The following is a 27,848-nucleotide window of genomic DNA, read 5'->3' as shown; positions in this document are numbered from 1 at the left end:
GTGGCTGTATCGAAGTTCTCCAGTCTGTCGGTCCGGCCCTCTACCACCGGCTTGACGAACCAGCAGAGAGAAAAGCCGAGCGTCCACGGTGCGGCACGAGTCCGAATCGAGTCGATCGTTCACCACAGTCGTGCTCGAGCCGTGGAGCGGGCAACCACGGGCAACGTCCTCGGCAGTGGTTCTTCCAGAGTGTACGTTCCACCGCGATCAGTGTTCTCCCTTTGCTCATCCGATTTTCCGCGGACCCGGAGTCTCGACAGCCAGAGAAAAGTTTCCGAGCAAAGTGTCCGAAAGTACCGAGCGATGGCTCGTCAGAGGCTTGGCCGTTGAAGAGCCGCGTCCCGATCGACACGACCGGTTCACAGGATGATGCAGGAGATTACCGACCAGTCGTCGAGGACTGTTCTCCTGAACACGTTCGTCGTCAAGAAGAAACGGTGCAGGGTCTACTTTCATCGTGGCACGCTCATCTGGGAGACGGAGAAACCGCCGTACAGTGAGTCGATTTTTCCGCCTTTCACGGCGCTATACCGATCTCAAGAGTACGGCGGAACCTCGATTACACGGATCGAAACGTGACCGTTCGAACATTAGAACAATTACGCGGCTGTAATGTCGGATCCAATGTTTACGAACCCTTGCACTCGGGGCTGTCTTAACTCCAAAACCGGTGGCATTTTTTCACCTAGAATTGTTTCCACTCAACACGACTTACATCTGTTTACGCGTGACGTGTTTATCACTAGACTGCGAATTTTATTCGTTCGAAATGAATAGGTCCTATACGAAATTGCGCGAAAAGGCCTTGGAAGAGTGATATTATTTTTTAATTTTCTTTTCTTTTTCATTATACACTGGAACTACCGAGCCCTAAACGAGACCGATTCCTCTGCAACGGTAACAGAAATTCTCAAGAAAATATTTCTTGAACTTCATAAATTGTAAAAGAAAAAATCCGAAATCCAAAAGAGAAAAAGTTTTATTTATCTTCGGTCCTTTACCACCGACTCGGACAATTTTTATCTCGCATAAAAATTCCCTATTCGTTACCGTCGCTCGTACTTGCTTAAATCGAGAATTCAGAGACTCGAACCTTTCGGATAATCGAGGTACTGTACTCTCGAGTTTAGTTCGAGTGGTTTGCTATGCTTTGACACACGGATGATCGATCACGAAGGATAATAGCCGCGAGAACGCGACGCTAGCATCAATCGCTGATCCGAGACAAAGGAGACGCTGCGGGGTCGCGTCGGAACGCAGAGATGTCCTTCGATGGGCTTTGTTTTCAGGAGGGTGCATTTCGAAGTAGACGAACCTGTCATGGGGTTCGGGAAATTCGGCAAGGTTCTTTTTGTCTCGTAGGGATATTGTTTTCGACTTTTATTGGTGGAATGCTCAGGGAATTTGAGAGTTGGAATTTTTATAATGGGGTTAAAGTCGGCGGCCATTTATTGCTTTTTGTAACGATGCGCGGAGGGTCACCGAGGTCGTGGGAATTTTTGGTTTTGTCAAATGAAACTCGGTGATTTTTTTGTTGGAAAATTGTGTGGAACGTTTTGTGCGTACCTTTCGGACGCTGTTTTCAATTTTTGATCCTTTTTACTCGAACAAGAAAGTTGTATACGCTTCTTGCAATTGGATGTCGACAATTTTTATTTTGCATAAAGCGTATTTATCACCTGCGAAATCGTTCTAAAACAGAAAGATTGTAAATTTCCAGGAAGAACATTAGCCTCGGAGCTTCCAATATATTATTCGCCGCCCAGCAACGAAGTTTTATTTGTCGCCGGTGCGATTTATGGTTGCGAGCCAAAGGGGAATTAGCAGCGGCCGCAGTTTTCCCGTTTATCCTGCTCTCCTCGGAGCTGGTCGCTACAAAACGACATAAAAGCGTTCCTCGGTGTCCTCCGATGCGATTATCGCGGAGGATGTTGGATATCGGAACGCCACGAGGAAATTGCATGGTTCCGTCACGGAATCATTGCCAGAAGCCTCGACAATTTTTCCGGAAGCTGTTACGGTGCTTCGAGACCGCATCTCGTACTTGTTCGGAAACACTCGTTGCCACGATCCCCGAGACCTCTCCAACCAATTATCCCATTTGAAAAAATGAAAATTTGAAAAATACGCGAATGAGGAGCAGTTCTGCGGTGGATAGCGACAGTGGAAGCTTCAAGCTTTAAAACGAGTCCACGTTCGTTACCGTATCGTTATTTCTCACCGAGTTATAACAATTTGAATGTTTCCAAAAGTCGAGAACGTTCAAGTAAAATAACTAAAGACGTTACACTCTATTGGATGTGTTTTGAGGCTTACCGAGATATAGCTGTGGAGTAGAATAGCTAAAACTAGGAGAACTGGATGAAGATAGCAGGTGACTTATAGTTGGCTAACTAGCCTCGTGCAACTATTTATCCTGTCAGCTTCGTATTTACCTGGCGCGAAAATATTCTCGTTGACGGAAGGCGACGCGTTAACGCGCTATTTATACCCGGGAATCCGTTCGTTTTTTCAGAAAAAGTTGGGCAGAAGAATCCTGCCCTGTTCGGAACGGGGGACGATCTCGGTTAGGGTTATTTTCGAAGGAGTTCACCGCGAGTCGGGTTACCAACGAGATGGAACTTTTCCGCTGGAAAATATCCAGTCTCCTTCGAGGAGGACTCCTATCCTTTTTACGGGGGCGCGACGATCAATCCGTTTAACATCTATTCGAGCAAAACGGAATTAGAATCAAGTTGCCCGAGTAATCGAGCCTTCATTGTCCCTCGGAGATTAAATACTTTCGGCTTCGAACACTCTCGAGCGATCTATCGACCGCGGAGTTGATCGAGTAACCGGTTTTTTAAACCACCCACAGTTATCCTCCTGTTCGATATTTAGAGTTTCGGTAATTGCATATTCCGTTGTTCCGAATATTATTCTGTTGCTGCTGTACTTTGGATCGTGACTCGTTGCTATTTGCACTATTTTTTTTTTAGAAAATTAAACATAGACTACCAATAAAATTGCACAATTTTTGCCCGTTAAATAATTTCCAGAGATTGTAAAATGCTTCGTTGCGGTGTCGGAATGGTTCGATTATGCCTGGCCAGGGTCCAAGGATGTTCGTTTTATCGAAACAGAAGAAAATTCGGCCGGATTTGTTTTTAGGACGTTGAGCAACGTTTGGAACTGGTTCGGAGCGGTCCAGGACCGTCGAACCATGGACCAGAACGGGCTCCGAAAATCGCGGTCGTGGAATTTATTTTGGTTACCGGTGTCGCCTCGGTTTCTCGAATGGCCTCGATATTATGTTTGATCCAGTCGGGCGCATCGATCGTCGATAGATGTTCCAAAGGCATCGCGGTGTCATCCTAATTCGACGAAATCGACCTTGTAATTCTTATCGCTGATCGACACTGACAAACCGTTTGTTGCAACTTCGCCTTTGCTGGAGCTTATCGAATGGATCTCGACAGGTTAATCTTGTCGATCGCCATTCATCTCCGAGGAATATGATCGACGACGACGATCCGTGGGTCTTTCCGCGAAACTGGATCTCGTTGATCGACACTCTTATTTTCCCCTTGTCTTTTCGCGGAGCTGTGGTTCTTAAGAAGAATCGAGTTCGAGTCGAATGTGAATTTAATCGAGAATTTGTTGCAATTTAATTCTCAAAATATAAATGTCGAAATTCTGGAACAGTGAGCCAGAATGATTCGGCCGTTTTGAGCCTAGTTTCATTCATAATCAGGTCGATCGGCTTCGAGTACTCTCTAATTGGCAAAAACTCGAGTTTTTCTTCTTGCTGACGCGCCTATCACGATCGCAAACTCGTGGGGACGCATTATCATCGAATTTCGTAGATAAACATCGTCAATCCGGGTCCAGTTATCGTTATCGGGTGAGAATGTCACCGTTGTCGGTTAAACGAGGCCGAGTAAACACGGAAACGTTGTTCGATCGTCTAGGATGCAGTCGATGCAGCTAACGCACCAGAAGCCATTTTTTTTTTTCTTTATTCTGGTTGCTGTTAACATTCAGCCATAGATGCACCATCGTCGTTCCACGGTATTTCAACAACTAACAGTAATTTAAACTGGTCGCTATAACCAGTCCTTGCGACATAGTCACGAGTCTCGTGTTCGTCAAAATCGATTAATATTTATGATTACCGTATCCTCGTTAAAGTTGGAAATATGCTAGGCCTCGTGACCGGGCAATTTATTTGTCCAGTCATTTGTTTCATTTATTTGTTAAAAGACGATATCTATGTAAAGTGCAGACGAGGAAAATATCTCTGTTTTGCAAGTTGAACGCTTGGGAAATGTTTCCACTGTTACCATCGGTCTTTGCAGATTTAATATTCATAAACTTATGCAGGAAATTTGAAACTTTAGACCCCGTAATGTTCCTTAATTGCTATTTAACGCATTTCCATAATGCCGAGCTGAAATCCATTACGAATCGACTTTTCGAAGTATAATAATCGCGCGAAGGTCGGAAAAGTCCGGCATAGTTTCCAAAATGGCGGCCGTACTACGGCCATTAAAACCTAAACATTTCCCTGTAGAATTCGATTTGATTCGGCTGAACCGGTAACCTACATTTTTAAAGACCCCCCAAAGCTCAGAAAACGGAAGCAGCATAATGTCCACCCACGTCGGTCCTCGAAACGATGCATTGTTCATTAAATGCATCGATCGCGAGGTCGCTCGTACCCGAACGATCGTTATCGAAAGCCAAATAATTAATTCCCGAGAGATTTATTATTCAAACTGATCCGTCGGAACGCTCGATAAGGGGATCGTTGCTTCGATGTCGAATTTTACATAACAATTTATTGTTTGTAGTATCGTTCGGCGGATTGATAGCGTCGACGTCTGTATGTTTGTCAGAGTAAACGAGGATCGTTCGCGAGCTAATAAATTTCAACATTCAAGCAAGCGCGAGACGCTTTTATGATTTGAATAATCGTCCATCTCGAGGATTGCATTCGAATATGGCCGACCTGACGAGAACACACGATGCCGAGCATAATACGATGTTCCCAGGTGTGCTCGGAATCAGCAATGACGTCGAGACGTCGGGAAAGCAGGAACAAATGGAGATGCGGTCGTCCTTGAGCTTGGATCGAGCACCATTCCGTTTCCTAGTGTTTCTTTCGTGTTTTCTGAACGTTATTAACAACGAGAGTAGCTATCGGTTCGGCTGAGTACACAAATTCCTATCGATCTGCGTCATCTCGCTTCACTTTTGCTTGCCGTCGTCGCGTCCGTTAAAATTCTACTTTCCGTATCATTGTTTCGATTAATATTTTCCCCAATCTTGCTTCGAATCAATTTTTTTAGAAGGGTCTAGCCGGATTAACTCGTTCGATAGTTTAGATGAATATTCTCCTCGCGCGAAGCTGCGCCGCAGGTTTCATTTGCATACGATTACCAGCCTCACCGTTCCGTTCGGTTTTTCCGTCTGAACTGTAACGTTTCGTCGTCTCGCACGATCGCTAAGTCACGTTCGCCGCAATATTGACAGCGAAGATCTGCAAAAAACCGGCGGTGAAGCACGTTCACGAAAGTCGATTGTGTTTGCTCGGGCTTCAGACACAAAAGTTGTTCTTTCTAATCTAGATCTGATCCAAAAGCAATCGAGATAGCGCTTCGACGAGACGCGAATTGGAGCGAGTCGCAATCGACACCTCTTGGAATCATACTAAATCCTGGTTCGATGCAAGTCTTTGTTATATCTGAGTACTGGTGCACTGGCTGTGTATCTTGAAACGCTAGGTTTACGGAGCTCTAAAAGTGGCCAGATTCTACCTTGGTATAGCTTTTACCATAGTATATGTTCCAAGGAATAAATGTGTTGAATAAATTTCCTATAAATGCATGTTTTTACAGTCAGAGTAATTGTAAATTAAAGAATACAGAACCCGCCATTTTGACAGGGTGTCCCGCAAATCTAGCGTCGAAGCTCGAAGTCTCTGGCGGTTCTCGAGTTCTGGTTCCGAAGGAGAACATGTCCTTGAACGATTGGGACCGGTGATCTTCCAGGAACGCTTCGCAGACAGCATTGAGCCGGTCAAAGACCCAACGGACGCGGAAGAGACGAGCCCGTAGAAGGTCATAATCGCGGAACGGTGCGAACACACGGAATAGTGGGCCGACGGGACGGGACGGGACGGGACGGGACGGTACGGTACGGGAGAGATTGGATCGGTGCTATATGTTGGTGAAAAGCGGCGACCTTCTCCAGTCTGTTGGCTCTCTTCATGGTGGGGCTAACTCGAACCGGCTACCGGAGATCGGTGTGAACGACCGACCGTGCCATGCGACGACGCCTAAATTTACCTGAACGAATTCGTGTGCCGTAGTTCGTGCATTCGAACAAACGCCCCGCAGGAATTACGGATTTCGAGTGCAGCTGCTGCAATCATGCAGCGAACGTGAGCTCGAGCTCCTTCGCTCCTTCGCTCTTCTCCGCCGGCTCGTGAACTCGCTCACAAGGGAACATATTCCGTTGATACAAGCCGATTTTCACGAATCTTATGCGAGATATAGTTCTTCGAAAAATATTTGACACGTGTTTCTTTTTTTTTTTTTTATCGGTAACCATAAAAAAAAAAGTAACCTGTTTTCTGGAATCTTACCTCTTACGTGATTAGAAGTGTTCGGCTATCATTGTTTCAATCTGATTCAAGTCGGGAACGGCTCAGAAAAAATGTAAACACTGGACTAGAACCGGTTGAAGAATAGCTACCGCGGTGGAGTATAATTCAGAAGGTCGCGAATGGTAGGAAGAAAAATTGTGAAAGTGATCAGAGTCGAGTAGAAGACAGTTGTTGTTATTGTAAATGATTCAGAAGGTGAGTGGAACCAGATAAGAAACAGTTGTTTTCACTGAAGTAACTCTGAAGGTCGATAACACTTCGGAAAATATTCTGACAGTGATTAGAGTTGGGTAGAAGATAGTTGTTATTGTTGTTAATGATTCGGAAGGTGAAGAATTACTAGAAAAAAATTGTTAGGCCGAGTGGAACCAGATAAGAAATAGTTGTTGTCACCGAGGTGACTCGGAAGGTCAACAATATCTGAGAAAAAATTAGTGTCGGTGTTTAGAAATTAAAATACGGTCGTAGTCGACGAAAGAGAGTTCAAATACTTCCGAAACACTGGACAATTCGTTGGAAGTGGTCAGAAATTATTGACAGAGCTACGGGAACTTGTAAACGCTGGTAAACTATTGTTTTAGAGTCAACGTTGATGCGAGAGCGGTGGCAGGGTTCAAAAATCGAAAGGAAAATGGCCGAGCGAGCGCTAGAGGATTCCACTTGTTCGCAGAACTGTTCATTTCCTTGTTAGACAATCGACTTTCCTGAAAATCCGTAGAATTTAGCAATTTTCGAAGCACGTGACGCCGATTTCAATTTTCCATCTTCGATATTAACTATATTCCCTGCATATTCTTTGCAACTCCAGTCTCCCGCTGCACCGTGCACCGTTACCTCTTCTCTTCTCCCATCGTTGTTATTGCCTCTTACGTAAACGAAGTAGTATGTTTATTACGAAACGGTAATTAGAAGATCACGACGAGGACTTGATTCCGTCTGGCGCCGGTTTTCGTCGAATTTCACGTGGAAGAGAGGCTGAAGCAACGATTCTCTCCCGCAAAACCCCCAATAATAATTAAGAATTTGTATGCGCATACGTGTCTCTGAATTTCACTGGCGTCGCATATATGTAGGTTAGTTTCTTAAAAAAAAAAAAAAAAAGAAAAAAAAAAAAAGAAATCATCGAGCAACACCCGACTTAATTACTGTAGAGAAATTAACCCAGTTTTTTATTCGCGGAGGTAACCTTGCAGTCAAGAGTAAAAAATAAACGAGATCGCGCGCGCAGGCGGAGGATAACAAAATAATTACTGCTGTTGGGAAACTCCTTATTAAACGGTTAATTAAGCGAACGATACCAGCAACGACCAAAGGAAAAATGTTTATAGGACAATCACGAATTAAAGGCAGCACAGGCAAGAACAGGTCGCACGTCCAATTAATTAGCCAGGTGCTTGCAAAGTATAAATATATTGCTGATAAAACAGTGGAAGGTTCGAATCTGTGGTGGATTTACTCGCGGGAAAAATTCTCCGACGTTCGAACGTGCAACAATTTGGAACCGCAGGACACGCACTCGCGAGCTACCATAAACCGCTTGCTAAAGCGTGCACGATCGTCTGATGATTTTCAAACCAATCGGTCAGTATTAGATCGTCGAATCGGCGAATCATTCCCACAAAGGATGAACGAAGGCACGCAGGGGCCGAAGAAAGTAGAAAGCGTGCATCGTCCGCGAGAACAATCGCGGATGCGACCCTAAACGCGACATAGCGGATCGCGTCATCGTGGCAAGTAGGACACGTGCGAAAAAACCGTGGATGTTTGAAAGGACGATACGCATGTCTGGAACGATTTTCAGGATCGTGGGAGGTCGGGCCTCGGGGTTGCGTCAATTTCCCTGCGGCTGGAAAAGTACTTTGCTCTCCGCCAGGAGAAATTACGTAAAGAGGGCATCGCATAAATTACGCTGAAAGTGTGCCCGTGTGTATATACATATATACAACGCGACTGCAACTTGCAAGTTTCACTTTTGCGTGCCTTCGGTTTACGTAATGCCCTCGGTTAGCCGCACGGTTAGCCGCGGGCGCAGGTAAATTTGATTGTTTACCGGGTGATATAATCTCGCGATGCGACGATGCGCCGCGACTGTCGTCGGATTGCTTTATTCTCGTTCATGCGGAAAAATTCCGTTTCAAGGAGACTTTACCATTATTGTATCCTGGTGGAATCTGTTTTGACCAGAAATATTCTAGAATCTAGATTTTTCATTTAATTTGTCCTGGAAATACTCTACGACGAATATTGCCAACTTGGACTTAGCTTAACAGGTGCTAAGAGTTTTTCTCTGGCACAATAGACGTTAGAATTATTTTCATCTAGACACAAAAGATTTTGGGAGGTTTCCAGACTTGATCCAATGGACGCGGCCAACCCAGACCTAACCCAACGGATACAAGTAGTATTTTGCTTCTAAATTAATAGGTCTCTGACCCGATTGAAAGCTGACTCACCGGTGCTGTAGACTCTACACATTTTTGACAAAATATGGAAATCTTTCAGGAATATTTTCTCGTATCGGATTTGAATTAAAAATATTTCAGACCTAAATAATCAAGTTTCAAAATGATTGCAGTAGTCAATTAATGGATGTTGATGGATGTCAGTTATTGGACGAACAAGTACTTTGACATTACTCAACAGGGAGCTAGAAGAAATTGATAGAAGCTGGCAATATTTTATATTATTCTGTTTTAATTGATGTTAGAAATCTTCTAAACCCGACCCAAATGATTTTGGAGGCATTCCAGACCTGACCCAATGGGACTTGGACATTTTCCAGACATGTATTATGCTACAATGATTTCATCGAGATCTTATCTACACTCGTTCTGGATCTAGCCTATAGGCATAACAAGTATTTAATGATAATAATAATCCTAGCTAACGACGTCGTTTGATCACACAGTCGAAGCATACCATCATTAGAGTTTCACCGACAGGAATGTTCCAATAGGTTTCACAGAGAACCGTCGAAAAAGAACGCAAAAATTTAGAAATTTTTCACTCGTTCTCCATATTTCTTATTGCTACAGCCAAAACACTATCATTTCGTTCCATCTCTCGAAAGGAAAAGTGTTGAACACCGTTAACGAACTGGAAACATGCTTCCCATATTTCTCCACGCCACCAACTCTCACACGAACTCGTGTTGAATTTAGTATTAATCGAGGTCTCGTAGGAATTATTATAAAATATAATTTAAACTCGTAAATCGACGTGTCGGACGAACCGAAAGCTGGTCCACAATTTAATCAGCACCTCGCACGATGAAACGATCAAAACGAATTCTAAACGAAATTTTATTCAAACTCGATCGACGTCCCGAGCGAACTAAAGCCTAATTTAGAATTAATCCAACATCTGATAGGATCTCGAACCTAATCGAGAGCGAATCGAGACAGCTCGCACAAGTTAAAATTCAATCGATTCGAGAGCGGTGCATGAAAAATTGGCTCCGACCGAGCTTTCATTCAGACGGACAAGGAGTTAACGGGGATGCGAACGCTGTCACTGTCACTGTTATGCAACGCGGTTTCCAGACAGAGCCGTGGACCGGCGCGCACCGATGGTAATTACAATCGAATTGGCATCGTCGTGACCGCACACGTGAGCTGGCACGTGAGCACGAGCGAAGAACAACGGAATTAGCGAAACCGTTCAGCCGACCGCGTCCGTTGCCGAGGAAAGTAGGTGAATTCGCGAAACCGGAGACCCCTGTCGACTGGAATCGCATCGTTTCCTGCGCTGGCTGACCGGTATCAGATTGCTCGGGGACAAAAGCTTGATAAGCACGATCGGAATGCGAACGTGTTTAGATTAGACGGTCAGATTAGAAGCCCGTGCCACGAGAATTTCGATGAACAATCGGAACTGTGGTATCGTCGAATTCAAACTCGCATTAAAACGATACCCGAGTTGGCCTGCCGTGGTATCGATCGTTGGTTCAGATTAAAGTTCGCTTGAATTCGCCTATAGTGGACTCGGAACTTTTCCAGTGCGAGTATTTTTCATTCAGAGCCCTTCGAAGTTAGCAATATTTGACTCGGAACTTTTCAAAATCGACTATATTTAACTGGAAACCCTTTGAATTTGCCTAAACTGAGTTTGGAGCCCTTTAAATTCGTCTAGAACAATTGCGATTCTACATTGAACCCTAAATCCTTGTGAAATACCATTTTGTGCAACTCGCAACGCCTCGTCCACAATCCTATTCATCCTCCGAGCCCTTTGAATTCGTCCACATTCAGCTCGAAACACTCGACATCAAACATCATATTCGATTCAGAAACGAATCCCGAGCGTTGGCCGGATTAAAACGGGATCGTCCCTTTAGCAACGTTCCCGAAAGGACGAAGGTGTAAACGAGCGCGAGCCTCGAATACAAATTGCGTTCATCCGACGAATGTAAATTGAAAAGCCCATTTTCGCCATTTGAACGGTCCTCCTCGTCTTCCTCGTTAGCCTTCGCGAGTCACATTTACTTTCCTGAGCGTTTCTCGCCTTACAAGGTTGTTCCACGAATAATTCCCGTCCGAAATCTCTGACGGCCATTTTGGAACGACCAAGATAAGCCGAACGGCGCGGAGCGGCGCGGCGTCTTCCAGACTTGCTAATTTCCGCTGCTAATCATTCGAAGAGGTATGGAAACATTTATCTGCTACTTATTCATACCGCGCTGTCTGTTTATGGCCGTGCAAACTCCGACTTTAAAATTACCATCTTTTTAATTGCAAAAGGAAGCGGTAAATATTGCAAAAATGGATTCATTCGGATGTTACACAATTTTGATTTATGAACTTTAATAAAGAAATTTCTTCAACAATTTTTCATCTTTTCCGTCTTCGTACTTTTAATAATTAGAAAATAAAAAACCTGCAGTTGATCGTTTGATATATTAAATGTTCAATATTTGTGTTATCGAACGGATTGCGTTGATTCTATGGAATTTTTCAGGTTCTCGAAATGTCACTTCATTTTCGTAAATTATGTCGTACAAGGACCTGTCCGAATATGTTGTAAAAATTTACGAAAATACTTTTTCGAGCATGTACGTTAAGGTTGCAAAATCAAAATGTCCAAAAGAATGGAGAAATAAAGAAGCTACGTACAGTCTCCTGTAAAACGCGATAAACAAAACTATTAAAAAAGATTGTGCACCTATTCCGTATTTTATGCGACAGTAAATGCACAATAAATGTAGAAAAGATTGTTCGGAAAGGCCGTGCAGCGGTCTAGAATTTAATTTGACATTGGAAAGAGATAATTTTAGAAGATCGACGGGTCGGTCGGAGGTTCGATTAGAAGTTCGATCGAATTTCACCGATATAAATGGCAAACACGGCCGACGAAGCCTCGGCGAACGGTTCAATTGAAGTTATCGCGGCATCGGAGGTTTCTCGATCGTTGTCGTCATTTTTGGATTGAACGCGATTGTTGACAATGCGATTTACTTCGGCGGGAGCGGCTGGCGGGCGTCACGCGAGCGTCGCGCGAGCACGAGAAAGTCGATTCGCCGTGGCGGCAGTGCACTTGGAGACAAACGATCTCGGAGACCATCGGTCGAGAAAAGTTTCAGGAACTCGAGGAACGATTGTTTCGTTTGCTTCGTTGCTATTGCGGTCACGTTAACTGGACGCGCGTGACGATCAGGCTGTTGATGGAGCTATCTTTCACTTTCGAATGCAAATGTTTTACAAACAAATGCGATGCTTTTTGGAAATCGTTTAGCACCGTCTCGTTTAACAGCCAAGACTCCGTTGATTCGCGATAAGGTAGAGCGACCAGGTTACCGACAAAAATAAGCGAAAAATGGTTTTTCTTTGAAAGGGCTCGTTCGAAAGAGGAAGGTTCAATTTTATTTGGATCAATTTAGAAGAGAATTGTTTTGAAAATTTGTATGGTATATTTTCTGGTTGTTTAATATTTCAGCGAATGTTTGGCAAAAAAAACTTGTTGGAAATATGTTCGAGCATTTGAACCGTGGATATTGGCTTCAGCTCCAGTCATATTCGGCGAGTTTTTCCTGAAAGTTGGTAATTACCTGCGATGACTGATTCGCGGTCTCTTGTCAGTTACACAATCGCGTTATCAGCCTCGGTCGAGTCGCGTGTGGTTCACGCCTCTTCGAGCATGGCATCGTTGGTTTAAGATAACGTTTGCTTGATACTCGTACAGTGCAAATAAATAAATGTGCGAACGATGACGAGAAATAGGAGTATCCGGGGATCGGGAAGGCTTTGCAGGTATCTCGGAGGATAATCGTTAGTTGGCAAATAGGTTGGAGACCGAGAATCATCTTAGAAGATTGTCGTTGCGATCTGGAGGGGTTTAGAAGCCTATCGGGTAGACGAGGGGGAGATTACTATAGGGTAAGATGACTGAAAGACCAGAGTGTAGCCAGAAGGGTGGGAAAATGTTATCAGAAATTTTTCAAAGGCTAGGCTGTCGTCGTCCAAGCTGACTCGGAATATCGAGGGAAACTGAACAAAAATTGCGAAGGAGTTCAGAATTAATCGAAGGACAATCATCGTAGTGAAACATGATTCGGAAGGTCAGAAACTATAGTTGAAGGGCTGTTATTGTCATCGAGGTGATTCAGAAGATCGTTAACCGATCAAAGATATTGTGAAAGCGATTAGAAGTGGTCGGTAGGCGGTTTTCGTCGTTTCGGTATGACTTGTAGGTCATGAGCGGCTCAGAAAAAATGTAAACACTAGACTAGAACCGGTTGAAGAATAGCTACCGTCGTCAAGAATAATTCAGAAGGTCACGAATCGTAGCACAAAAATTGTGAAAGTTTTTTTTCAATAAAATTGAAAACTTTTGTTGGATGCTGGAATGTTGCGAGAAAAATTCGGAAGACAAAGAAAAGAGAGGAAAGTCCGATAAGGTCCGACGGTGTCGGTGTTATCGTCCGCCCATTATCTCTCGCTTATCTCTTCTACTATCATATTTATTTACCTCGGACATCCACAATATTGAGAAAATTGGGAGAATCGTGTTCCAAAAATTCAGAGTATTGGCTAAAAGTAGATCTTAGAAGGAGATAAATACCGTTATTGCATTTATTTATTTTGGGTGATAGGAGATTGTTTAGAGAAAATTCGAAAAATTGTTCAGAGATGTATGGATATTGTACTATTTCGAGAAACAATTTCCAGATAAATCCTTGATCTTGAACGGATGACGAAGGATCGATAGACTCTGGGGCCACGATGATTAATTATGTAACGCGCGTGGACTCGTCGAGCTCGCTTTTGTCTCGGTCTGTTACAATATTAAATGACAGCTGTTAGGGGATCGTAAACCAAGCCTTTGTTTCGTGCCATTCGAGTCGACGGCATTGATTGCCTCTGCATTTCTTCCATTTCGTTCTCAACTTTGTCCTTAATGCTTCGACCAACTCCGGAAAAATGATTTACGACGAATATCGATAATACAGAGCAAAAAATGTGATAAGTTTAGTCACAGGCTTAAGATCTTAAGTCAGTGGCCGAAGGCTGTCAACGTGAACGGAAATGATACAGCGATTACCGATCTGCTGACTCTGTAAAAGTCACGTGACTACCCTTTCCAAACACTTTCAATTCTTTCAATAATTATTTATTTTGATTACCGAACAAGCTGCTTTAATTTTGCAACGAAGCAGGCACGCGTGTCTTTTCAAGGGTAGCGTTTCGAGGGCAGGATTTTCTTTGAACGTTTAAATCAGCCTGCCGTTAATTCTCGGAAATTATAACGGTATTCTTTCTGGTAATTTCCAGCTAGATGGACGCTGCCCATGACGGACGTGTTAGCCGTGCGCTACGGGGATGATTGGATACCTGGGGTGAACGTGAAAGAGAAGCAACCCCCGACGTCACCGACATCCCCCACGGTCTGCCCGACAAATTTCATTTTACACTACGCTGTTCGGGGAGCAAAGAATAAATGGAGCCACCACAGCGTCACCATGAGCCACACGGACCCCAGACAGGTGGCCTCCTGGGTCAAAACTATACGAAATTACCTCATGGGTGAGTTCTCCCTCGTGCAACCCCCTTCATCCGTTTCAAGCGTAGCAGACATTTTTCGGGGTTCGGAAAAACGAATTAATTCTTGCTCGATAAAAGAATTTTCTGCTTAATAATTGACAGAATCCATAATTAAATCAATTTTTCGATTGCCATGAATAGGCGGAGAATGCTCTTCCGAGGAAAGAGGGCGCGAAGTTGGTCTCTACGTGGAAAATTGCCACTCCCCTTGAACAGACAAATATTTGAATCTTTCCGCATTCGAAATATTTGATCCATCGATTCAGCGTTTAATCTCCTAAGAGCAGTCGACCGGCTGTTCGACCTTTCACCTTCTAGTAACTTTCTTGCTTCCCCATACACTGGATCAACAACGCCTGCATTCCGTTGCATAGTAATATTACCATTATCGGCGCAGAGTATGCCAATTTTGATTTTAGCGCAGTTTAATCGCCGTGGAATCCGTTCTAGCCGGATATTTATCCGTATCGAGTTTCCACTGGGGCAATCGAAACCGTATCTCGTCTTTGTAGTAATCGTTTCAATCGTTTCGAGCTTTTGTTAGAATATTTTATTGCATTTTTATTGAGTTTTATTACATTCGTTTTGCTGTTGCAATTGCATTCGTGTTAAAACTTTGTTATTGAAAATAGTCTTATTTGTTTTCGGTATCTGTCGTACAGATTTAATTCCGATCGATTACGATCAGATCGTATCGTATTAATTTCGCTGAATTTTTATCGCATCATCTGATGTACTTTGAAGCCCCAGTGCGTTCAGTTCACTTGTACTTGATTAATATCGACGTATCTTCAGGTAATCATACTTATCTGTCTTATCCTGAAAATTCAATTCGTTCTATTTCCGTCCGGTTCATTTAATCGATTTTTATCAGTTTGATTTGTTTTGACTTATCGCATTAGTATTATTTTCCTCGAGATTTTAATGGATTGGTTCGATGTTTAACAGATACGTGCTCGATCAATTTGATCTGCAATGTACATCTTGAAAATTTAATTCTCTCTCTGAAACAAAAATGTTCTATCTGAACGAATGCTTAAAATGAGAAAAAAGAAATATTAAAAAAGGGATAACACGGCACGGAGGGTTAGTGCCGCAAACTTACAATATTAATTTTACTCGTATGAAATTGTTGGTCGGTTGAATTCACCTCGGCTTAATTCTATAATTTCTCTCTCTCTCTCTCTCTCTCTCTCTCTCTCTCTCTCTCTCTCTCGTCGTTTCAATTTATTTTAAACTCCGTCCCTCTGATTTTATTTTCGCGTTTAAAAGAAGCCACCGAAAAGCGCGAGTTGAAAGCGAAAGAACGACGGAGTTGGGATAAAATAAACACATTTACAGAGCCCGCCTGGAAACCAGCAAACTTCCAAAGGAATCCGACGTGTTCGTGACAGCCTAACTTCCCTCGTATTGACACACAGAGTTCACGCTCGCTCCTCGAATTCTCGCCTAAAGGTGATCGAATCGATGTGTAGAAGGTGCGAGACCGGCTATCGCTAAAAATACACGTACACAGAAGGGAAAAGCACGAAACAAGGGGAAAAGTGGGTGAAAGTTGAATTGCAACCGGAGTAGTACGCACGCGAGTACTATTTATGTCAGCAGGATGGCCGACCGGTTGAATAATTGACCGTTGTATCGATCATTAATGCCTCCTCCGGTGGTTACGAATATAACATATTCTCCTGCGAGAAAAAACCGTGACAAAAACGCCGAATGTTACGGCGAGACTCGATTTTCATACCGACGTATCCGGTTTCCACTGAAAAATTATTGTACGCCCGATTTTCATGCATTTATACTGCTCGTAAATATGCAGAACGCCACAGAACACGTATGCTATGCAAAACTGACAGGATTTTTATCGTAGTTCCCCAGCAAAGAGTCTTTTAATCCACGAAAGATCCTTCTATTCATTTATCGTGTTCATAAAAACGCAAAATACAAGGAGACACGTGTGCGAATAAAAATTGACAGGATTTCTGATGTTGACTTGGCGCAGGGAATTTTTTAGTGCGCGAAGAAATTTCGTTTTCGTTGTTGCGGATTTTCATGGTAGGGTGGATGCAATTTTTATGCATTTGCGGAGGTTAAAAATGTATGAAACGCAAAGGAACGCGTGTACGAACAGAAGTTAACTGGGGCTTTGTTTGAGATTCGTTGCAGGGAATTTTTTGATTCTCAAAGGAGCTCTGCCTCTTGTTATGAATTTCAAATTCAGGTTGAACTCGATGCGCATGCCGTTACAGTCTTCGTAAATATTTAAAACGTATGAAAACGTGCGCGTGGACAAAAATCAATAGCAGATTTATCACGGATTGGTTGCAAAGAATTTTTCAGTGTCCAAAAGAAAATTCTTACCTTGCTTTAATCGTTGGTGCACTTGAAGTAAAATAATTGTTTTCACTTGAAACCCGATGAATTGGTTTTCAAGACACCCTAATTTTTCCCTCGGTTCGGAAGGAAATTTTTTTTACCGAGAAATGTAAAAGCACAATGTGATAAAACAATAGTTTTTCGACCGTTTCCGACGTGGTTACACGAGGCTCGTTTATCGACCAGCAGCATTTCGTGCGAATGAGTAGAAAGGATTAATCATAGCGCACGGTAGAACTAGGTCGTCGGCAACGGATCAAGGCTGCGCGACTAAGGTACGTTTTTTAATGTCCCGTAAAAAGAAGAAAGGAGAAACAGGCTGTTTCCGCTGCAACCGAGGTCATTGCGAACGACCGTCAACGTTTTAGGTGTCTCAGGATCAGGGTTTAGACTCCTATCGGGCTACAAAAGCATAAAAGACTCCAAGGATCTGATCGCTTATGCATTTCTGTTAAAAAGGAGTAGGGGAAATCGGTAAACCTCTTGGATCTGTTAAAAAGAGAAAATGAATTTTTATTTTACTCCAGTTCGTTGAAAATGAGTTTGAGAATTTTTATTTCGCATAAAGTGATAGTAGTTTTTAGTAATTTCTATCAACTCTTTGATTCTGCGATTGGTGGGAGTCGCAAAGCGTTCGATTACGGCGCAAAGCTGTTCGTTCAGGCGGGAACAGCGAGGGAACGAGCAGCAGCGAGCAGGAGAGTAAGTGGTCTAAGTGCGAGTAGGAGAACCGCGACGGCTTCAGATCTCTCTTGGAAAATTTTTCACTTGGAGGCTGCACGAGGCGGCGCGATGTTTTCCACGATTTTGCAGCCCGAGGCGAGTGGCTTTTTACGTCATCCTCATTCACCGGCCAGAGGAAAAAGAAAAGGAGCACGTAACCACTCGGCCGTGTGCACACCTGCAGTTTTTGTTGTCCAAATAAGGAGCTATTTCGGTCTAGCTCCCACACCGAGCAGCCACCCAGGCCTTTGTCGACCAGGCCCCTGGAAACTGCCAGAAAAAATTCTGATTCGGCTAATTATCTCGGGCTCCTCTGACGATGTTAAACGCCTCGCGATCCGAATGGCGCGTCGTCGACCCCAAAAGTCGTCTGCAGATCAAAAAATGGGAGCGAAACGATTTTTCCACGTTCTTCTTTTTTGTTCTATTTTTTCTTTTTTCGTATCAGCACGCTTATTATAAAATGGCTGAAGCTTTCGGTGTTCAATGGTTGGATTTTGCCAGATGCGAATAAATTTTTGCAGCAGACTGTACACACGTATGCTCGACATAGGCGAATATTCATCCCGATCTAGATCTGACCCTGCCCTAACAGATATCTGATTTAGTCGCAACCTAGATTAAATTGTAACACACATGGCACGCCTAACCGCTAGCCTGACTCGATAAGCACTTGACCTAACAGAAAAATCCATCACCCATGCGTTAAGCGTAATTTACTTACCTACTTGAATCCATATGCCCACGAACTCGATAAAGTTCAACACTGTGCACAATTACTAGAACGTTCGGTGAACTTGGGAACGTTCGAGTATTATTTTCAATTTATTGAACCGATTAAGAGACTGATTAAGTAAGTAATTTTAAATTAAAATCAAAATGGAACATATTCGAACTGTTTCTGAATAGTAAACAAATTCACGAAAAAAGAATTAATTTCTACAGCTAATATTTATATGCAAAACAGGTCCCCGCAATCGATGGATAATTTGTTCACCTATGCTGAAATATCTGCAGTTATTGTCAACTTTTTATTACGAAGAAAAAGCCTGATTTACAACTTGCCAACACGTGCAGAATGCCAGCTGCGCCAACGAACTGCAGCGAAAAACTAATTAGGATTCGCACCTGAGCACTTAACACGATTTCAATAGCTATCGTAAAGCCCGCGCGAGCATATCTTCTTTCACGCATTAACAGAAAAAACCTGAGCACAGCGATTGTTAAATATATTTGCAGAGACTTTAGTGCGGTTCGAGCGCTAAATCGTTCGGAGGAATTTTAACGAGCCGTTTAACGCGATCCTCGTGAGCTACCTGATCGTCTGGACAACAACCGGATAATGTCTATTATTTTTCTTTCCGTCGCGCCCGGACCTGCACGCTGAAATGATTTCGAGCGAGAACCGGTTCGCGTCGATCAATTCCTCGCGATTCAAGAGCCAAGGTCACGGTCGATACTTCGACGCAGTCAGCCTGGGGCACAAATGGGCCATGGGGCGAGCACACGCGGAGATCACTCTCTGTTCGCTCTGGGATTACAAAAGCTGCCAAAAAAAGTGATACAACTGTCAACGGACTGTTTCACGTCGACCATTTTCCGCCTGACAATGGTCTTTGTCGACGTTGTTTTCGAGTTAGAGTGTCTTTTAGCGGATTTTATGCATTCACGCAAAACAAAAAAAAAAAAAAAAAAGAATTGGTCAAACGGGAAACAGTCAAATCGGTTAAACTTCACCTTGGCAACCCAGAAAAAAGACGAGAAAATGCCAAAAATCGAAGTTTTAGTGCCAGGAATTCACTGGATCGAAAGTTATGGTAATTTTTATTTTGCATAAAAGTTCGTAATCGGTGTGAAGGATTGCAGCGGTAGTTCACCTCGCGATAAAAATGTTGAGCGCTAAAGGGCCCGATGATCAACCCGTTTGAACCACCGAGCAAAATGCCGAATACGTATGCTGAGGAGATAGGGTCCGTCTATGCAGGATCGGGCAGACGGTAGAGGATCCCGTCTATCCTGTCCGCAATGGTCGGACAAGTTAATCAAGAACCAGTCGGATAGGATAGTGCTGGCTTCCTGAACTCTCGGTGAACGACGCTATCGACCGGTCTAATCGATCTAACCGGCCATCGGTTCGATTAGTTTCGCTCCGAGGGAAAGGTTCTCGAACGGAAACACAATCGAGCCGGTTCTTTGTCGCGCCTCTAACGCAATCTCCTTCGAAACTGGCCTCTCGGGAGAGCCGGAGCTGGAGCCGGAGTGGCTGCGGTATTGATCTCTCCAGGTTCTCACTTCTCGCTGCGTGACGGTTCCGAAGAAAACCCTGAATTCCATTCCCCTATGAAAAATCAATATGATGCCGGCTGTGTCTACGGACGGGGAAAGAGGGGGCGTTATCAGCGTTTCTTTTTCTTTCTAGGTCTCACGCATCGACCCAGGAAGATCCTCTTGTTCGTTAATCCCTTCGGGGGGAAGAAGAAGGGGTTGAAGATCTGGGAGAAGGACGTGCAGCCTCTGATGACCATCGCCGGGATCGAGACCAAGATGCTGGTCACCGAGAGGCACGGTCATGCCAGGGACACTCTGCTCACCGCTGACCTAAGCGATTTCCATGTGAGGATTTCCGGATTTTGCTGGAAACGCTTCTACAGGGTGTACAAAAATTATATGTCACCACCGCCCCGTAGCGTGATTCTACACCTCGGGATCGGTGGAGATCTGTTAAAAAAATGCACCGCAAAGTTGACCTCGACCTTGAAGATCGTACAGTACTTATCACTCGACTACTTTTGATCATCTTTTGTGGTCGTGACATATAATTTTTACACACCCTGTACACGAAGCTTTCCGTTGTAGATATTTGTAACAAGGAATGTTGGTTGTTGATCTTATGGGGTTACAGTCTATCTTGCAATCATAGTGGCAGGTTCGTTGCTAGCTTGAATTTATGCTCGCACAAAATTTAATTTCGATAAAACAAGATTCTCCAATTTCATCCCTCAAGGAACTCACCCCCTCCCTTCTTCCCCAAAAATCAAGCACATACTCCAAAAAAAAAAAAGTATTTCCTTGACTGACAGAAATATTGCACGATATGTTGCAGTCAAAAATGTCCAAAAAATGTGCCATTTGTTGAATGAAAAAAAAAATCGATATCGCAGGCAGTGGTGTGCATAGGCGGCGACGGTACATTGGCGGAGGTGATCAACGGTCTGGTTTTAAGGACAACCAGGGATCTGCAGATCGACGCGAACGATCCAGAAGTGAGACTACCGACTCCTCCGTTGCCGATCGGCGTGATACCGAGTGGCAGCACGGACACGATAGCGTACAGCCTTCACGGGACGACGGACGTGCAAACCGCCGCGATACATATCATTTTTGGCGACAGCACTGGCCTCGATATCTCATCGGTGCACAACGACCACAACCTCCTCAGGCTGTACGCCAGCGTGCTCAGCTATGGGTATCTCGGGGACGTGATCAGGGACAGCGAGAACTTTAGGTGGATGGGCCCTCAGAGATACGACTACTCCGGTGAGTGCATTCGCCGGAAATATTCCGATGCGGTTGCATCTCTATTTCACCGCAGTTCAAGATCCTCGGAGACCTTTTTCTTAATTTATTATTCCATTTCGTAAAGATCAACTATTTTTACGGTCTATTCTTATTCCAGTAGACTCGCAGGTTGTTCGTTGATCAGTGTTATGCTTCGTCGAAAGAAAAATTTGTCGCCGTGCTACGAGATAGTTGGAGTATTGTTTTGTTGGCTTTAAATACTTAATGGTAGTTATTACTTGATTTTGAATAATAGTTTCATGATTTTTTTTTGTTCGTAGGGGACCTTTGAGATTCTCCAATCTTGAAGGTTTCCCAAGACTCTGGTAGGGCTTGTATCGTTTCCTTAATGCGCTATGTTCCATATTAATTAGTTTTGGACATTGTTCCCCAAGGTTTTCCAATGTTCTCGAAGGTTCTTCAAAATCTTGATCCTCCAAATTTGCCTAATAATTTTCAAAATTATTTTTTAATTTCACATGCTTCACGATCTGTTTGCAGGGTTCAAAAAGATTCTCGCGAACAAAGGGTACGAAGGTGAGATTCACCTGCTGTCGGACCCCTGCCACCCTGCGACCAGTACGAGGTGCACCAAGAATTGCAGCAGGTGTCTGCAGCACATGCACAACAGCGTTCCCGACAAAGAAATATCCAGTAAGAACTCTGTCTTTCATTCTTCACGTTTGAACGATCAATTGCAAATGCTTAGATGTGCACACTTTATTGTTCACTTTAGGATGGATGACAGTCAGAGGTAAATTCTTCATGGTGAACGGTGCTAATCTCGCTTGTGCCTGCTCCAGGAGTCCCATGGGGTTCAGTCCTCACTGTCACGTCGGCGATGGTTGCGTCGACGTGATCCTAGTTCGGCATACTTCCCTATTTAATAACATTAGGATGTTGCTCAGGTTGTCCAGTAAACAGAAGACTCTGGTAAGATCAAATTTCCGTTTTATTTATCAGTCAGCTCCCAGAGGCAATACTAATCGATGGACTGTGGATTTTTATGCAAAATAGAAATAGTCGTATTCGGTCATTTTTGTTATATATGTATGCATAAAATCTGCAGTCTATTAATTAGAATCGACATTTATCCGGATTCTGTATCAAATTCCACGATTTACCATCTTTTTCAAATTTCAAGCTTCGAATTGTTCGAAGATTATTCGCTTTCGTTCTTCAGCAATTCTTAGGCCCGAGTTTCCAGTTTATTGAAATTGTCTATCGACAGATCTCACAGCTCAAACTCGGATTACTTCCCACTCAGGTTCAGGCTAAATATAACACGGCTCTAACCCAGACCTAATTGAAACGGTAACATAGTTTTCGACCGGACCTATCTCAAGTTTCCTCAGCAATTCTCGGATTAGAGTACGTCCGACCTTGACCTGATACAGATCTAGCTTGAATTTGATATGACTTTCACGAAAGATTAGGAAAACTCGTGCCGCTTCGATAAAATCGATATGACCGGACTGCGAATCTACGTGCATAATAAAAATCGTCTGCGTAAATTACGGAAAACAGAAGTAAATTAAAAACCGTGTCCCTGAATTCCCTTAATCGCTATCATGTCCACCTATTGTCTTCATAAATGCAGAAAATCTGCGGCCTAGAGTACAACGAAATGAATTGGAATTGGAATTTGAGAAATTGGTGTAATTGAAAATTCTATCGAGTTAGAATGTTCGTAGGGCTTTGATAAAAGAAACTGGCGAGATTGTGTCAAAGATAGAAAAGTATTGACCGTTTTCGTTTATCGTTTCAAGTACGATCTCCCGTTCGTCGAGGTGTACAGAGCGAGAGAGTTCACATTCCGGGCGCTGCCGACGATGCACATGCAGTCCGAAAGCCAGATCGACACCCGCTACATGAAATCGGGCTTGAGCGTGTGGAACTGCGACGGCGAAGTGATCGATAACTCGAACGTGAAAATCAGGTAACGCACCTGCCAATTCGGCGACTCTTGTTCTACTCTGTCCACGACCCTCTAGAAAATAAAAATATAGAGATGCGGTGAACGAAGCAATTTTAAATCGTGCATAAATAAACAATATCGTGTGATCGTGAAAGTGAAAATGATGGAACGATACGTGTGTTCACAGGGTACACTGCCAACTAGTGAACGTGTTCACGAGACGAGTCCAAGAACCAGTTCACGAGCGGACCTGTTTCTGTTAATGACGATCCGGCGTCCCTCGAAACAAAGGCGAAAAAGACCCGAGAGACGGCATTGAAATCGCATAGTTCCTCAGTCTTGCCCTAACCGCGCGGCAACGATCGAATCGCTCGCGAATCGAGCGTTTCGGTAATTCCGAGGCTCGATTCATACGCAAACGTGTGTCGAGCCTCTGGGCGACTCGGCAACGGGCAATTTCTAGAAAGTCTCTAGACATATAGTAACTTCTCAGATGTCTACACAGCCTCTAGAATCCCCTAAAAATCGGAAACCAAATATTCCGACCCTGGAAATTACAAAATTTGCGGCAACCAACCAAGAAAGGAAAAAAATTGCCAAACGGAGAAAGAAAATTTTCGAAATAGGAGAATCTAGGTCTCGAAAATATCTAGAGTTTTCGTAAATTTCGGAATCCTTTAGGTGGGATCCATTATTAACAAATCACAGGCCTCGAAAATTGCAAATCCGAAGGCTTCGGGATTCTTAGAGTTACAAAGAACATTTCACATCCGAGAGTTTACTCAAAACTTGTGAAATTCTAGGAGTTCCAGAGAGAGAGATAGAGAGAGAGAGAGAGAGAGAGAGAGAGAGAGAGAGAGAGAGAGAGAGAGAGAGAGAGAGATAGAGAGTGAAAGCTTTTGTATGTGCACATTTCAATGCTTGACAAGTGCAAAACGTTGCAGGGGAGCAGCTGTAAAAATGCTTTCGAGCGACATCGTTGCCTTTCGAGCCTCGACGCGACCTCTTTCGGACGTTGAACGAAGCCGCGCCTAGTCCTGTGTTCTTCCAGGACGAGAGAGACCCTCGTCGACGACTTTTTTGGACACAGGATCTCGTTTAAATTTGCACGATGCTCGACCGATGTTCCCTTTCTTTCGCTCAACTTCTTATACTCGCCCTTGCGACGGGTCTCGCAAAACTGGGTCGTCTTTAAGAATTTATTACACGGAAACTAGACTGTGTACAACCATGAAACTTTTTGCATCGTGTTCCGACATGATTCGATAGTGTAGACGAATTTTTGTAGCTCGCTGTCTTTGACGATTCTTATTACAAATGATTTTCATCGACCCCTTGACAAAACAGGCCTCTCGAGCTTCGTGATCCTTCACGGAGCATATCCGGAGATAGTGGGGATAATTCCGCGATGTTTACCACCCAGGCCTTGGCGACATATATAGAGAAATCACTACTGTATACCCCGATGCAAAAATTTGTTCACATTACCGAGTCATGCTTCAATACACTGCAAAAAGTTTATTGTTTCTATGACAATCAGTTTAGTTGCAATAAATTCGTAAAGACGGTCTTGTCGAGCGACTCGCTGCGAAGGCGTCCTTCAGCCGAAACCAATATGGCTACGAACATTCCTTCGAGGATGTTTCTACTCGGTACAACTTTGTTAACGCGTTCGTTGCCCCAATTCTTTACTAACGTATTTTACAAAGCTCAAACGTCGCCTCGAGCACGATAAAACTGCAAAAAAAGTGGAACAGTGTAAGAACCGCGCGCAAAAGCAGCGAACGTGTCAACGAAAACTGAGTCACGAAGCCGTACATGCTTTCTCGATCGTTGTCCAACAACGGGAAACTATTTTTTTAAAAGCGAAAGGTTCGACCTTGTAAAATACGCGAAAAGGTTTGAGCGCGTTTGAGATCGTTTCGAGTCGAAGGTCAAGAGGGTATGACGGTTTTGGCTCAACGCACTCGCGATAGTTTGTATGAAACGCGACCGAGGTTTTTCTGGTCGTGGTTTACGCGTTTTTTTTTCGTACTTAACGTGAGAACTCACGTCGCGATTGCTGTAGATTCGGTGCACGGAGAGGTTGCTCCCTCTTGTATGATAAGTCGGAGGATATTAACGTAGACGTTAACCTAAGTTCCGTTCCGATAGAGCGTATAGTCTGACTAGCCATCCTCCTTCAGACGTTTATTCTTTCGCCTCGGTTATCGAAAGATCTCGTGGAAGCTCGCACGTTTGAGCAGGTTTGGGGTGTGAGAATTATTCGCGAGGGAAAAAGAAAAATGTTCGAAGATTATGGAAGCGTTTTGTTAGATTTGGAAACGTGTTGTCATGGTTTGTGATCGTTTGGACGTGTTTGATAGTGTTTGGCTGCTTCAAACAGCTTTAGGAAGCTTCAATCATACATTATCGAGTCCTCTGGAGATCTCTGGAGACTGTTAGTCGAGTGAGTAAAATTTCAGAAGCTTCGAAAAAAGCTTGACAAATTTTCAAAAATAAATTATCACATTTCTTAAACTTTATAGAAACGCTGATGTGGTTAAATGAAACTTATTGACATTTATTAAATGCTATTTCTCATGTTCGATGAGGTTTGTAGTGGTTCCTGTCCACTCTAGAACGATTGAATGGACTACAGGAAGCTTTAGACGAGCCTCAATAATTGTCTAATTAGGTCCAGAAATTTTAACAATCGTCGAAAGCACTTCTTCAAGTTTGATAAGGTTTGTAGAGGTTTCCACTATATTTAGAATTATCAAACAACGTATGAATACTTCAAACGAGCTTCGAAAGTCCTCCAACATGTTCTACCAATTTTTACGAACTTGAAGTGCACCTTCTAAAGTTTGGAGAGGTTTGAAGAGACCAATCTAATCGAAAATTCTAGAAGCGTTTGTACTCCTTTCTACAAAATATAGTGAACCCAGAAGTGGCTCAAACACGTCCAAACACGTAGAAACACGTCAGACTCTCGGCCAATCGATCAGCAATCAAAAGTTTCGTCTCCGTTATTGGAATAGCAATGTATTCTTTGGGCACGCCTAAGCGACTCCAGCAGCGTGCAAAAAGAGTATTTTCGCGAGCGAGAGACCAGCATCTAGAGCTTAAACATAGACTCGGAGCAGAGTACTTTGGTCGGGGGAACGAGCAAGCAGCATTTACTTTTACCACAAGTATTTCGACGTATTTATTTAGTTTAAAGTGTAGGGTTTCAAGCGATTTATCCGCGTAAAACGGTGGTCTAGAAAATTGCTGATTGAAGAGGGATTCACAGTTTTATTTGTCTTTTTTTTTACGTAGCAGTTTATTGTAGCAGGACAAACAGAAAATATTCAGGTTGAGTATTTCTGTGGGCAGGTTTCCATTTCTAGTCCGTTCCACTCGCGTCTAGGGCTAGGTAGAACGACTTCCGTCCTTAGTTTCCGGTTTCCCACGGCTCCGTCTATTCTCGTAGACCGGAAGTCCCTTCGTCGCTTCGTTGAGCTCAATCCTTGCTAAAAAAAAGTACCAGTCAATCGATTTTGAACCACATTTTTCTTCGTCGTAATCGCGTCACATTCCTCCCGTTACTAAAAAGAAAAAAAAAATGACGGCAGAAAAAATTGTTTGCAAGTTTGCGATTGGTGGACTTTTCGAGAAAATTTCCTGCGACCATTTTCCACTTCCGGTTCCCGAAATCAGAGAGAAGAATACTTCTACGATTGTTGTGAACAATTAGGCGAGCATTTTTGGAATTTCGTCCAATACCATTTGTTACTTCGCGCCTTAGATTGCTCAATGATTCATTTCGATTCGTTACTCGCGGCCCTGCGGACTATACTTCCGGTTGATGGGTACTTACCTCGGTCACGTGATTCGCCTGGGGTTTCTGTTTGGAAATTCGTCCTTGCCATTGGTTTCGTGGATGTAACATTGAGAAAGAAGTAGCCGTTCTAATTTATTCATTGTATGTAAATATTATTCGGAGAGTTGTAAATTTATTAGGAAATCGCAACTGTGAAATTTCCTATTTGCTTTTTGAGTTAGTGTTATTATCGACAACGTTTAAAGATAAAACGAGGTATTGTTGATTTAACACCGACCCGAAGTGATCTCTGGAATTGTAATTATTGTTATAATTTCGCTTTGTAAGTATGCATGTAAGGTTAAAAAAGGAAGATGGAGGACCACGGAGGATGAACATTTAGCGGTTAGGTAGAAATTATTTTTTAGGGTCGTGTGTCCGCAGGTTGTACAGATATACATAAACACACATGCGTATAAATATGTATATACATACATACATACTACATACATATATATATATATACACACATATATATATATTTTATTTACGATATATTTATAGAGTGAGAGCGCGAGAAGCCGCCTGCAGTTGCGTCACTTCCGGTACGCGGCTATACACCCGCGTATTATTGTACTTGGAATTATTTTCGCAATGGTGCACCGAATGTCAACATGGCTGCGCATGATAATAAATTGTACTTCACTTTTTCAGACGGGCCTTTCGATTTCTAATTACCCTCTGCCTCGATGAGAAATTAATAATCATCTATTCCTCTGTTCCTTGGTATTTTTCATCCTT

The 27,848-nt window shown here is 43.3% G+C and overlaps 1 protein-coding gene across 1 annotated transcript; it reads left to right on the top strand.

Moving 5' to 3' along the window:
• Nucleotides 1-77: 77 nt before the first annotated feature.
• Cerk (Ceramide kinase) lies at nt 78-27,760 on the top strand. Its single transcript, XM_076791918.1, has 8 exons — nt 78-496; nt 14,416-14,667; nt 20,204-20,397; nt 20,946-21,321; nt 21,844-21,996; nt 22,079-22,275; nt 23,112-23,281; nt 23,448-27,760. The coding sequence occupies exons 1-8, from the start codon at nt 367-369 to the stop codon at nt 23,521-23,523; spliced, it is 1,548 nt and encodes a 515-aa protein (XP_076648033.1). The 5' UTR covers nt 78-366; the 3' UTR covers nt 23,524-27,760.
• The last annotated feature ends 88 nt before the right edge of the window (nt 27,761-27,848 follow it).

This window comes from Halictus rubicundus, chromosome 8 (genome assembly GCF_050948215.1).
Source record: "Halictus rubicundus isolate RS-2024b chromosome 8, iyHalRubi1_principal, whole genome shotgun sequence".
Classification (NCBI taxonomy): domain Eukaryota; kingdom Metazoa; phylum Arthropoda; class Insecta; order Hymenoptera; family Halictidae; genus Halictus; species Halictus rubicundus.
The sequence above is the reverse complement of the archived record's forward strand: the minus strand, read 5'-3'. Positions and strand labels throughout refer to the sequence as shown.

Excerpts from the sequence above, each read along its gene's own strand:
- Cerk (XM_076791918.1), top strand. The coding sequence starts at position 367 with ATGATGCAGGAGATTACCGACCAGTCGTCGAGGACTGTTCTCCTGAAC. Across the intron at positions 14,668-20,203 it reads TATACGAAATTACCTCATGG|GTCTCACGCATCGACCCAGG; the intron begins GTGAGTTCTCCC and ends TTTTCTTTCTAG. Across the intron at positions 22,276-23,111 it reads CCAGTAAACAGAAGACTCTG|TACGATCTCCCGTTCGTCGA; the intron begins GTAAGATCAAAT and ends TATCGTTTCAAG.